The 12,976-nt window shown below is 33.1% G+C and overlaps 1 protein-coding gene across 1 annotated transcript; it reads right to left on the bottom strand.

The window, feature by feature from the left end:
* Nucleotides 1-1,522: 1,522 nt before the first annotated feature.
* On the bottom strand, nucleotides 1,523-6,952 carry LOC112525815 (synaptotagmin-3-like). Its single transcript, XM_025136094.1, has 12 exons — nucleotides 6,774-6,952; nucleotides 5,552-5,650; nucleotides 5,426-5,476; nucleotides 5,209-5,338; nucleotides 4,186-4,304; nucleotides 3,993-4,094; nucleotides 3,835-3,909; nucleotides 3,679-3,755; nucleotides 3,280-3,529; nucleotides 2,346-2,711; nucleotides 1,981-2,109; nucleotides 1,523-1,691 (listed from the first exon to the last, which is right to left on the bottom strand). The coding sequence occupies exons 1-12, from the start codon at nucleotides 6,888-6,890 to the stop codon at nucleotides 1,563-1,565; spliced, it is 1,644 nt and encodes a 547-aa protein (XP_024991862.1). The 5' UTR covers nucleotides 6,891-6,952; the 3' UTR covers nucleotides 1,523-1,562.
* Nucleotides 6,953-12,976: the final 6,024 nt, after the last annotated feature.

Raw genomic sequence — 12,976 nt, 5'->3', positions numbered from 1 at the left:
CACATTGCAAATGGTTTTAATCCCTATAATTTTTCACTATCAAAACAATATTTAATTAGTCTTTTTAACCAAGCAAGATTATGTTTGGCAACTCTAAACTAACTTGTAATTTTTAACTTGTTGAAAAAACCTGTTTGAATGGCCTAAGCTAGAATTTAAAAGGAATTTGACTTTAAATGAATTGGAATGAAATTTGACCATGCGTTTGGCTGGTAAAAATTGGAATGAAATTTCTCAATAGAATTGGAACAATCCTCTTTGTTTGGAATATCCCACTCATCGCCCCGCCCACACCAACGACCATGTCAATATTGTCGTATTCACAACAACCACCCCGCCCCGTCCCTACCCAAACCCCGCCCACCCCCTGCTCCATATGTGGGTGTTAGCGGGGGCAGACAGGGGGTAAGGCGGTGGGGGTGGGGCTAGATCGCAGAAGTAGGTGGCAGGGTGATAGTCGTGACGACTATAGCGGTAGGATGGTGGTTAATGGTGGGTTGGAGTAGGGTAAGGTAGGTGGGGGTGGGGATGGGTGGCAGCTGTGACGACGACAGTGGTGGGATATGCAGTGACTGACCGGGGGGTGAGTGTGATGACAACAGTATTGACAGGGTAGTTAGTGGTGGGGTAGGGTGGGTGGCGGCGACAGTAGCGGTGTGGTGTTGGTGGGGGGTTAGAGGTGGGACATGACGAACAATAGTAGCATGGTCGTGATGGGTGGTGATTGAATTCAATTCCTTTAATTATGTCAACGAATGATGAATTTATTAATTTGTGAAATTCAATGGAGTTTAAAGGATTCTATCCATTTCAAGAAATAAACCAAACAAATGAATTGGAATTTGGTCAAAAGAATCCGTCATTCCAATTCCATCAAATTCCTTCGAATTCCACGAACCAAATGACCCCTAAAATCCAAAAAAGGAAACAAAAGAGCATCAAGATGAAAGGAACAAAAAAAAAAAAGAAGCTAAGACAAACGAGAATCCATAGTTAAACACAACCTTAAGATTCCAAAACACGATGAAAATTAAAGTCCTCGATTTTGTATCAATTTCGCATCCGATGGAGGTTCTTGTTACTTGTGTTAAGAATCAAACCAGAGATTAGGAAGAGACCAAGGGAACGAATGTAAGATTTGTTATGTAGAATTTCATATATAATAGAGTAATTTAAATACCAGAGGAAATCAAAACCTTGGGATCGTTCTAATTGAAATCGTTGCATGTTTGATTTGATGGAATATTTTTGAGGGATTTGGATTTCATGAAAGAATTTGGAATTTTTGGTGTGTGGATTATATGATTTGGAATGAAAATAAGTTCCATTTTTTTTTTTATAGATAATTTATAAAATCAAATTATTAAAATTCTTAATCAAGTAGTATATCAGATAAAAAAAATTCAGTATTGTCCAAAATTTTAACGTTTTCAGTATGCTATGGAGTTGGTATACGCATCAGCAGTGTGTTCCAAGAACTGCTTCCATGAACACTATTTACGAAGAAAAATGTATATATATATATGTATCCCGTTACTCGGCTCCGCTATCATCGAGTAACATTAAGTTTCTCTCCATCGAAGCTCAACATGTACCAGGCCGTTCTTTGAATCTATCAGATGAAACTTATGGTTAATCCTCCCGTTGTTCACTACATCAGCGAGGTTTATATCCACGTACCCCAGTAATTCCTGCAAAAACCATCAGCATGCTTTAAACCGAACCGAACCAAACCAAACATAACGACCCCACACAAAGGTAGGGTCACTCTACCCCAATGGTTGTTGCCTAAGGTACACATATGAGACTCGAATGGATGAGAGTGAATTAATTGTGGATGGTTTTAAAACATGGGTAGTTTAGTAATTTACCAAACCTGAGACAACAAGTTTTTGTTCTACATAGCAAATGCATGCTAAATAATGTACTTTAAAACCATAAAATAAAATGTATGACAAGACCAAGGAAAGACGGATATACCTTTGAGTAGAAACTCATGCGCGATCTCTTGCTCATAATTTGAACATGTATCTTGTCATTTATAGGAGGTTCGTCGAGCATAAACTGGAACTCTTCGTTCCACTTAGGATCTCGACTTCTTTTAACAATCTGTTGTCAAGAAGTTTAAAGGTCAAACGGTGGATTTTCAACTTCAAAATTAATATGGATTCTCAATATTTTCAAGAAAGAAGTCGATGACGATTTTAATGTTTATAGTATATACTATAAATATGAAGTTGAAGAAAATGTCGAATTTGAAGAAAACCCGGATCAATATGAATTCGAAAAGCAATAAGTTTGACACAAAAAGTCAAACCAAAAAAAAAGCCCATATGGTATCTCACCTTTGTTTTCTTTGTTTCTCCTCTAAATATCACCATGGCATATGGATTGTTGTGATGCTCTCCCTCTACATCCTCGGCCCCTTGGACCGTCACCAAAAGTACGCCGGCCCCACTTGGGCTTTCGCCACCCAACCCCACGCCATTCTCTTTCGGGACGGGCATGTTGAGGGGCCCACTTAATACTTCGCTATCCTCCTTGAATGGTGCATAAGTCATCTCCAACACAATCTGCCCTCTCTGTTGCTTCTTCTGAGGATCGGCTATGTTGGTGTTCTTTAGCAAATCAAGAGTTAGTTCCTTTGTTTCGTTGGGTCTTAGCACCTTCAATGGCACTATTTGCATCCCCAATCGATCATGGCTCCCTACCTAAAGAACAAACACATTTATTAAACAAACCAAACTGTTTGGTCCTATAAAGGAGTCTATTATGACATCTATGGGTTATTTGGTTGATTTTTCGTCAAGTCCTTAATGGATAAAGTTATCTGTATGGATAAAGTTATCTGTATGGATTAATTTGTCTGTATAGATCAAGAAGGGTTTTGTTTGGGAGGGCTTTTTCATAGATGGAAGAAGCACATTTTTTAATTGGGAGGGGCAAGTCCGGAAAAAACTTGACCATCTCCATAAAGCAATCCTAGAAGCTGACTGAATAAGCTACTTTCTATATCATTAAGTCACTACCACACAATCACGTATAGCTGACCGAATAAGATACGAGTCCCATTAAGGCTCTTAGACATATTCGGTGTCCAACAAAACAGATTTTGTTGGAGCGATCCCACTCAAAAGCAAAATCTAAGAGGGTGAGATGTATGCAAACCTGTCCTCTACCCCAAAGGGTAGTGCGGATTTACATTTCTACCCATGGGTATTTCAATCATTTTAGTTAGTCCTAAGAAACAAATACGGGCGTAGAGAGAAATGGGGGTACCTTATCCCAATCATAGACATTAACTTGAAGAGTTTGAGCTTGAGGGTCCTTAACTACAAGCTTGAAGGTCTCATTCCACACGGGATTTAACGTCTTTTTCTTGATCGTCGTTTTCTTTGAAGGCAACATCTCTCCGCTTAACTTAAGCTTGACATATGGATCGGATAATCCCAATATGTCCATCTTCATGAGCTTTGTTGCCCGTAAAACCTTAACATGTAGTACTCCAACGGGCTTCTTCATAGCACCACTAACAAAAACATATTATGAAAGAAAAAGAAACATATTAGCTACGAGTTTGAACATGTATTACCTATTTGCCCATCGTCATTAATAATTTGGGCATACAAGATTTATTTATTCATCTTCTTTGAAGGGTATTTTAGATATTCGACTTACAACGAGGAATCAAGAATGGGTATTTCAAGAGTTTGTGGCCATAGGTAAAGTTTTGCGACTTCCTTTTTAATGATATCCTGCAAAAAACCGAGATACATTTGTTGTTAAAAGAATGCATAATCTCTTTTGATCATACATCAACCAACAAATACGAACCTGCACTAGTCGATAAAGGCCAGGGATGGACATAAGATCACCACCAAGAACCTTCATACCGAAGTCAATATGAGGCTTTAAAAAGTTTAACGAAAGGATTAGAAAGACCCAATAAAATAAAGTGATAAAACAACCGTAAGGATCTTATTAACGGGTACCTTATCCATCAAAGATACGACAACATTGGAAAAACACGGAAAACTTGGGACAAGAGGCTTCAATGTTACCCTTGGAATAGCAAACACTTGTAAATCCACCAACTAAGAAGCAACCACAATTTCACAATCAGACGAATAAACAAACGCCATCTCCTAAGGGGCATAACTGTAATTTACCACATTTTCATCTTACCTGAATCTTGATACGCAAAGATGATATCTTTACAGCTATGACTATATTTGGATTTCCAGCCCATTTAATTGCTGGTTCTATCACTAGCTGGTTCTCATTGGTCTCGTAGACTTTAACACCTGCCGATCATTAACAAAAGAAATCATACGACTAAGAGGATGTTTACTTGGTGTTGATAGTCTCTTACTGGGTAAGAGCCTCTTACCCGTTAAGAGATGATGTTGTTTACCTACACTCCATGTTCTAAAAAAAGCGCCTTGGCGGAGGCACAGTTTTGCTGCCACGTTAACCCCTTGGCATGGACACAAGGCGTAGAGCTCGTTATGGTGTCCATGGCCCGGAGGAATTTGCAATTTTTAAAACTTGAATAGGAGTAAATGTAAATATAACTTTATAGTTTTTACAAACCAAATACTTCATCAACAAAGTGGGGGGAAAAACCCCTAAATTACTTCTCAGCATACAAAAAATATTGCTCGATTACTTTAGTTTGCTGTTCTTTGATTTCATTTCTTTGATTTTGCTGTTTGATTACCAAACAGAGACTATAAACAGCGACTTACTTTGTATATTTCATATCATTGTTGTACTCTCTATAAATATCAAATTATCGATTCATGGTTCTTCTTTTGTTTATCGTTTTATATGAATTTAAATTGTTAATAACTTAATCATTATTGTTCAAGAAACATAAAAACACACACACACACACATATAATATAGATTTGCCGCCTTAAGCCACGCCTTGGAAAACACCATGGCTTCGCCGTAACTCGTAAGGTTTGAGGCTTGACCTTGCCGCCATGCCACTCCTCACGCCATTTAGAACCTTGCCTACGCTTCTGACTAGCCTAGGGGATGACTGAGTCAACCACCAATATGTATTGACTGAGTCAACCACCAATATGTATTGACCGAGTCAGACAATGCTTATCCAACTTCTTTTTATCGGTACACACTTACTACAAAAATACTTGATAAACAACCATTTTCAGTCGGTGCTTACCCAAACAGCACGCTTACCTTGAATGATAGGAGGAAGGGTCCCGAGGCTTAATGTCTCAAACGTGATTGCTTCTATAGGACGGTGCCCATGCCCAACATAATCGGCTACTATTGGTTCTGTTGTCTGCCTTATCGTAGCACAAATTGCCTGTAAATTTGAAAAACTTTACCGCCTTTTGCCCCAAAAGAACGGGAAAAAAAAAGAACTTAAAATGTTCGGTTTCTTACAATGTACCTTGTCAAGATAAGGCCACATATTCAAAACAAACCTGTTCAGCCAATCAACCTGTAGGAATGCGAGTTAATGAATCAAGCATGATATGGAAAACATAGTATTGAACGTCGTAAAGGAGACACATACACGATCATAATCAGGATTCTTTAACCAAAGAGGAATCTCGGGTATTAAATCTTGTAGACTTGTTGTATCAAGCTCAGAAATTGGCCTCGTAACTGGATCCTGAAGTAGCACACAAAAGAAAGTGTTAGGTTAGAAAAAACAGCTAATAAGACAAGTCTTAAATAAGTAAGACAAGTGTTACTTCTAAAGATTAGACTTTTCTAAAGAATATACGAAACTAGAAGCATACAAGTTATCATAGCAGTTACCACCACAAATAAGTCATCGATGCATCAAAGATTAGAGATTTGCTTTATGGATTGCCATTGTTGATACATTGAGGATCATTTTGACTTTTTTGCACATTTGACTTTGACAAATTGTTGGAGCATTGATTTGGGATCTCTTGTTAGGCTATTAAGGATAATTACTTCATAACAATTAGGTTACTTTTTGATATTGAATGTATCCACTAACAATTCAATGAAAACCATTAAAGAGAATAAAGAAATGGGAATAAAGGTGAAACTTTACATAAAATAAAGCTTAAAACTGTTCAACAGCAGAAGATTTCTAAGAATCATTCACAATTTTCTCTGCACATGTGTGCTTCCATCAAAATCAGAAAAGAACCCATTAAACTAAAACAAAAGTATCAACTAAAAGCCCTCGTATGTTCTTGAACAAGTTGAACAAATACCAAATCCATAACCATCTGTTCTTGACATGCAAGTGTTTGATCAAAGGAAAACCCTTTAAATCAAAGATGTAAATTGAGTTGGATAAGAGCATTGACAGTTGAAATCCAAGAAAACCCCCCAAAAAGAACAAAGAACCACTACTAATTGGTCATCATTCATCAGATAATTAAATCATAAATTTCAAGAAAGTTCATCAAAGAAGATGAAAAGGTGAATCAGAGGTGAAATTTTGCATACAAAACCAAGCTTCAAATCATTCAACTTTTGCTCTTCGCATGCAGTGTTTCGATCATAAAAACAAGGAAAGGGAAAGAAGAAACTGCTACAATACTTCAAATTCAAATGTACCCATCAGAAACGCAATCAAATTCAAGACAAGGGATCAAAAAAGGGGATAAAAATTAAACATCAAAATACGATTTCTTGTTTTATAACCAAGAACAACACCCAGATGACACAAATCCTAAATTTTCCAGAAACACTCTTCATTTAGTTTCGACATGCAAGTGTTTCAATCAAGAATCACAGAAACTAAAGATTACCTTAAATGCTTCATTCTTGGGGTCGGAATAGATGAAGAAATAAAACCCAACACAAACACCAAGAACAGTCCCAATTCCAACACCAATGATTCCCCAGAAAATGCTAAGAAACCCCATGGATATTTGATTCAAAAACCCCCTTTCAGAAAGAAGTACAAAACAGGGCAGTTGAAGAAAGATAGAAAAACAGAGTGACAACCAGAGTCTTAACGAATAAGGAAAGAAGATTCTTTTGTATCGAAACGGCGATGAAACCTGTAAAAAGATGAGTCGAAATATAGAGCTGAGGGAGAGTTTGGATTACTTGGGGAACTTTGTCTATGTATACGCACACAGACAATTGCACCCTCGTGGAAAAGGACTGGGTGGTGCGACGGAGGGAGGACTGCTACCCTCCAACTGTCAATTTGTTTACTTCTACAAAACGGAAAACAAAAATCAAATTTCTACTGCTGGTGGTGGTGGTCATGGGGTCAAATAGCTCAGGATATAATTTACACCCCAAGACCCTAACTTTTACCATAATGACAGTTTTTTCCTATTTTCCATAAAAAAATTACATAATCAATCCAAACCAAACACAACCATTCAACTAGTATGTGTATGAGTTTGAAGGGTGAAATGTACGTAGAACTGTTTGCTACCTTAAAGAGTAGACTGTACAAATTGTTAGAGTTTTTTTTTAGAAAAGATTTGGATATTTTAAAAGATTTGTCAAAAAACACGTATACATGAACCCATCATTGATTTGTTGCCAAAATTCGCATACCCACAATTAATTGTCACCTAAAATATTAAAGAAAAACATCAAAATAATGTCAATTTTTCAAATAAAGATGTGATTCGTGATGGATTGAATTTTTAGCCAAATGACAACACCATTTATAATACGTAGTGCAAATCATATAGCAAGTGGACAACAACGTACGTTGATGACATATGTTTATATTACATATATTTTTTGAGTTTTTATTAATGTAATTTTAATAAATTTTGGGTAATAATTAAGGTTGATATTCAATTTTAAGCTCGTAAATTTTTCATGTCTCAGATTTGAAGAAACCCAATTGAGCGGTTTTTCATTTTTTATGATCATTTATTTGGTCGTACAAATTTGAAGAATTGGTATTTCTATTTTATTAATTAAGAATACGTAGAAATGACAACTATAAAAGACACTTTATTCTCTTTTCGAGTTTACCTACTATATCATGTGAACGATGGTACAATATATGTGTGTTAGATGTTTATTGTTGAAAAGTCATGCAACAATTGTTATCATGTACCTTTTGTGCATCTTTCTAAACATGAGTTAAATCTCCATCATTCGGAAACGGTGGATTAAAAAAGAGTCACACAAAAGTTCCATTACACGCCTCTTCAACTAGCAAATAAAGGCTAGGCTTTGAGACTCATCTCCATAAGTAGTCAGTTCACTACAACAAAATTGGATTTATAGGACACCCTCAATCTCTAAGCGTCCCAATAAACCACTTCATATGACTTAATTTATAGGATCAAAATATAAAACGTCTTATCTAACGGTGTTGTAATAAGTTTATATAACGATTTTGGACATCTTAACAAGTTTTTTAGGACATTTTTAATACAAAATGTCGCATTAACAACTTTATAGGACACTTTTGAGAAAATGTCCCATAAACTCAATTTTTTAAAGGACATTTGTTTTTATAGGATAATTTTTCAAATAGTGTTTTATAAAGTTGCTAATGGAACGCTTTATATTAAAAGTGTCCTAAAAAACTTATTACGACGTCAAAAAACGTCATATAAACTTTTTACAAAGCCTTTAGATATGACACTTTATTTTTTTTGTCCTATAATCTAAGTCTTATAAAGAGGTCTATTATGACGCTTAGAACTTGGAAGTGTCCTATAAACCCGATTTTGTTGTAGTGGTTTGAGTCTCTTAGGCTACTGAAAATTTTCTTAGATTGTTATTTTCAGGACCCTATTTTTAGTCGGGGTCCAGCTAGTCTCTGCATCCACATTTACAAAAAAGACATACATTATGCACAATCACAATGTTTTATTTATTAAAAGTTATGCTTAGATTCTTATCATCTGTAAAGAGTTGTGACCCTTACAGTTCTAAAAAACATAAAGAACCGTGTACCTTCACGAGGTACATTTTGGCGCATTGTAAATATATATTCTCGTGCCCTGATACTAAGATAATGAAGTAAAGTACAACGTCTATTTTCCTAAATCTCCTTTCATCTCGTTCTATTTTGAGTAGGTTTTGTTATAAAAAAAAATTGCAGAAGAGACGTCTCAAACATGAGCTTCGTATTGCACATGTGGTTGCTTTTTATGAGAGACACATTTTATAAAAACTAACTGTATTTCAGATAAACACATCTTAGTGGAAAAAATATTTCAATACCAGTATTTTCTATAAGTTTACAAAGATAAAATCTAATCCCATTTTTTCATAAAATGAAAATGATGCAATCGAATAAAATCAATGCTTAATGATTAAGTTATGGTTTTGTTATAAAAAGTAAAAAATGAATCAACCACTCTTTGGAATTGAAGTTGTTGAACAAATCAAACAGGTTCGAATTTGCTATAAAAGTAAAAAGTGTTGTCAACATCAATACTCATGTTGCTCTTCAGTTTAATAAAAGTTTAAAAATATACAATAAACGAGGCAGATTATAAATATGTTTGGAATAATGATAAATACAAAAGCTACAGAAAATCGAGCCCAAACTTATTAATTATTATAAGGGAAAACTACAATAAAAACTAATAAACTTTTTTGTTTGGAATGATTAAGTTCTTGAACTTTTTTTTGGAACAAATAAGTCCTTGGACATTCCAAAACATGTTAAATAAATCCTTGAACATTCCAAAATATGTTAAATAAGTCCTTGAACAATTTTTGGAACAAATAAGTCCTTGGACATTCCAAAAAATGTTAAATAAGTCCTTGAACAATTTTTGGAACAAATAAGTCCTTGGACATTCCAAAAAATGTTAAATAACTCCTTGGACAATTTTTGGAACAAATAAGTCCTTGAACAATCCAWAACATGTTAAATAACTTCTTGAAAAAAATAAAGTGGTAAAATAGTGAAAAAAATCCGGAAAAAAACTCAATGAACATTCATATTTTGAACGATTAAGCCCCTAAATATTTTTTGAACCAAAAAGTATTTAGATCTATAAAATTAAACAAATATAACAAAAAAGCACTTACATTTACAAAAAAATAATTACCATTTTAACTAATTGTACAAGTCATAAGAATGTATCCAACATGTTTTATAAAAGTTCAAGAAATTATTTAACATGTTTTGGATTGTTCAAGGACTTATTTGTTCCAAAAATTGTTCAATGACTTATTTAACATTTTTTGGAATGTCTAAGGACTTATTTAACATATTTTGGAATGTCCAATGACTTATTTGTTTCAAAAAATTGTCCAATGACTTATTTAACATGTTTTTGAATGTCCAATGACTTGTTTGTTCCAAAAAAAAGTCCAAGAACTTAATCATTCCAAACAAGAAAGTTCATTGGTTTTTATTGTACTTTTTCCCATTATTATAACAGAAAACTACGATAGTTTTAGAAAGTAATGATAAATTACGATTATTTTTACTTGTTAAATTGGGTGTAGTTTATACATTTTCTTTTTACACTCATCTACGTCAAACCTCTCTTTTCTTAAAAAAATAAAATCTCTCTTTTATATATTAATACATGATTTGATCTGATTTTGATCTAAACAAGGTGTATATAACAACCTCATACATTCATGATACATAAAACATTATCTTGTTATTTAGCGACATAAAATTCCATTAATGTTTTACAAAAGACATAATAAGGGCGGTAAACGAACCGAACGAACACGAACGGAGGCTCGTTCATGTTCGTTCGTTTAACTTGACCGAACAAAACACGAACGGTAAACGAATGAAAATCTTTGTGTTCGTGTTCGTTCGTTTAGAAATCAGGTGTGTTCATGTTCGTTTATGTTCGTTCATTAACATGCTAAACGAACGTAAACGAACGAACATAAACGAACAGGCTAAACGAACATAACTAAATATTATTTGAATTCAAACTAAATAAATAAAATATTATATATTAAATTTAATATATAAACAAACGTTCACGAACATAAATGAACGAACGAGACTCTTGTTCATGTTCATTCGTTTAACTTAACGAACAAAAAAAATGGTCCATGTCCGTTCATTTATTAAATAAACGAACATAAACGAACTTCTCGTCGAACAGTTCGGTTTGTTTACAGCCCTAGACGTAATAATAAAAGACACAGGGGCCGTTTACCAGACGTTTACACGTTTACTTAGGTAAGTATTTACCAAGTCACATTACTTTACCGGATGAATATGGTAAATACGAAGAACTTTACACAATAAGAACGAAATAAAGACCAATAGTCTTACGCGGTAAGTGAGAGCTACGACTCTTACCACGAAAAGCACTTACCGGGGAAATTTTGCATATAATGCCATTTTGGTGGCCTAAAATCTTATCTGGAAAGTAAATGATAGTGTTAAATTTTATCGATAAGCATTTTTCGGATAAGTGTTTGATAAACGATCTGATAGATTTAAAAAAGATATTATCTTTAAGTTGTAATTTGTAGATTCTATCTTATCAACTTGTTACTTATTTCATTTTAAGATGGTCAAAAAAATATTTTTCATTTTTTTAAAAAAAATAAAAAATTGACCATTTTAGTTGAATGGGTATTATTTTTTTAATAAGATGGCAAAAGTTTTTATTCACATGAAATATTTAAAAAGTTATGCTAATCTTTTATATATATATTTAAATAAAGCTTTTCAATAAAAGATAGTTATTCATTAAAATAACAAAATATATGCACAATTGTCAAATAAAATATATTAATAAATCATTTATTATAATATCTTAAAAGCATTACTTGAATTCATATTTTATGGTTTATTTAGGTTATTATCTGTTAGCGGTTTAATAAGTTTGATGACATAATAAATAACTTATTAAATAAATTTTTAGGAGGGGTTTTATATACAAACTAGTTGTATACTCGTACAATGTGGCGGGAGCCATGAATTTTAACGATTTTGAAGTTTCACTGGTTTTATAAGATAAGATTTAACGATGATATAGGTTACACTTGGTCCTTACATATTAATACAATTTGAATAAATAAGAGTTATGGTTCCAATTACAGACTATCGATGAAAAAAAATTGTATGACAGTTTAAAATCCAATATATTTAAAATCCAACATATTTAAACGACTCCACAAATGTGTTCGATTTACATCAAGAGCAAAGAACCAAGAAACTTGAGTTTTGAGATAAACACTCAAAACCAATAAAGAAAACTAATGAAAAGACAAAAAAAGATGGGTTTTAGAATGAAATTTCAACTGCTTACTCTCTTTCTTATCAAAAAACTCAGATTAAGGTTGAATTAATACATGTATATATATATTTCAAAAAAAAACCAAGAACATATTAATTCAGAACATATTATACAGTGCAATTTGGACAGCATAACCCCAAAATGTGTAGCATATATATAAATAAATAATTATAAAAGTATAAATCGTAAACTTTAAAAATATTTTTCACAGTATGTATATTATATAATAATATAATTAAGTCAAAAACTATTCAATATTGGACTCATTTCGAAGGTATTAACGAGACGATTATAATGGTGTAACTTGTTAAAATAAAAATGTATTTTTAAACATGTTTTAATTGATATATGATTATATATGTTAATTTGATAAAGGTTTAAAATGAAACATTTAAAAGTAAAGAAAGTAAAGTAATTAATTAACTAATTATAGGGATATAAAAGGTAAATTTAAAATTATAATTCAAAAAAAAATCGGTTGAATGTGAGAGGGTGAGTGTATGTGAGGAGAGAAATGAGTGAAAAAGTGAAAAAAGTATATTGGTCATTTATTATTTTAAGACTTTAAAACTTTTGCTAAATTTGCTTAATAAAATAGTATAGATGTTATGTTTGACAAACTAACTTGTAAACTAGTTATGGCTATTAAGCTAGCTGATAGCTGATGAATAAATCATGTTTGACAAACTAACTGATGAGAATGTAAAATGACCGAAGAATGTATATTGAAAATTTAATCAATTAATATAATTGAAACAAAAATCTAATAATAAATATATTAA

Source organism: Cynara cardunculus, assembly GCF_001531365.2.
Source record: "Cynara cardunculus var. scolymus isolate 2C chromosome LG 13, CcrdV1, whole genome shotgun sequence".
NCBI classification, from domain to species: Eukaryota; Viridiplantae; Streptophyta; class Magnoliopsida; order Asterales; family Asteraceae; genus Cynara; species Cynara cardunculus.
This window is presented reverse-complemented; position numbering and strand designations above follow the sequence as displayed.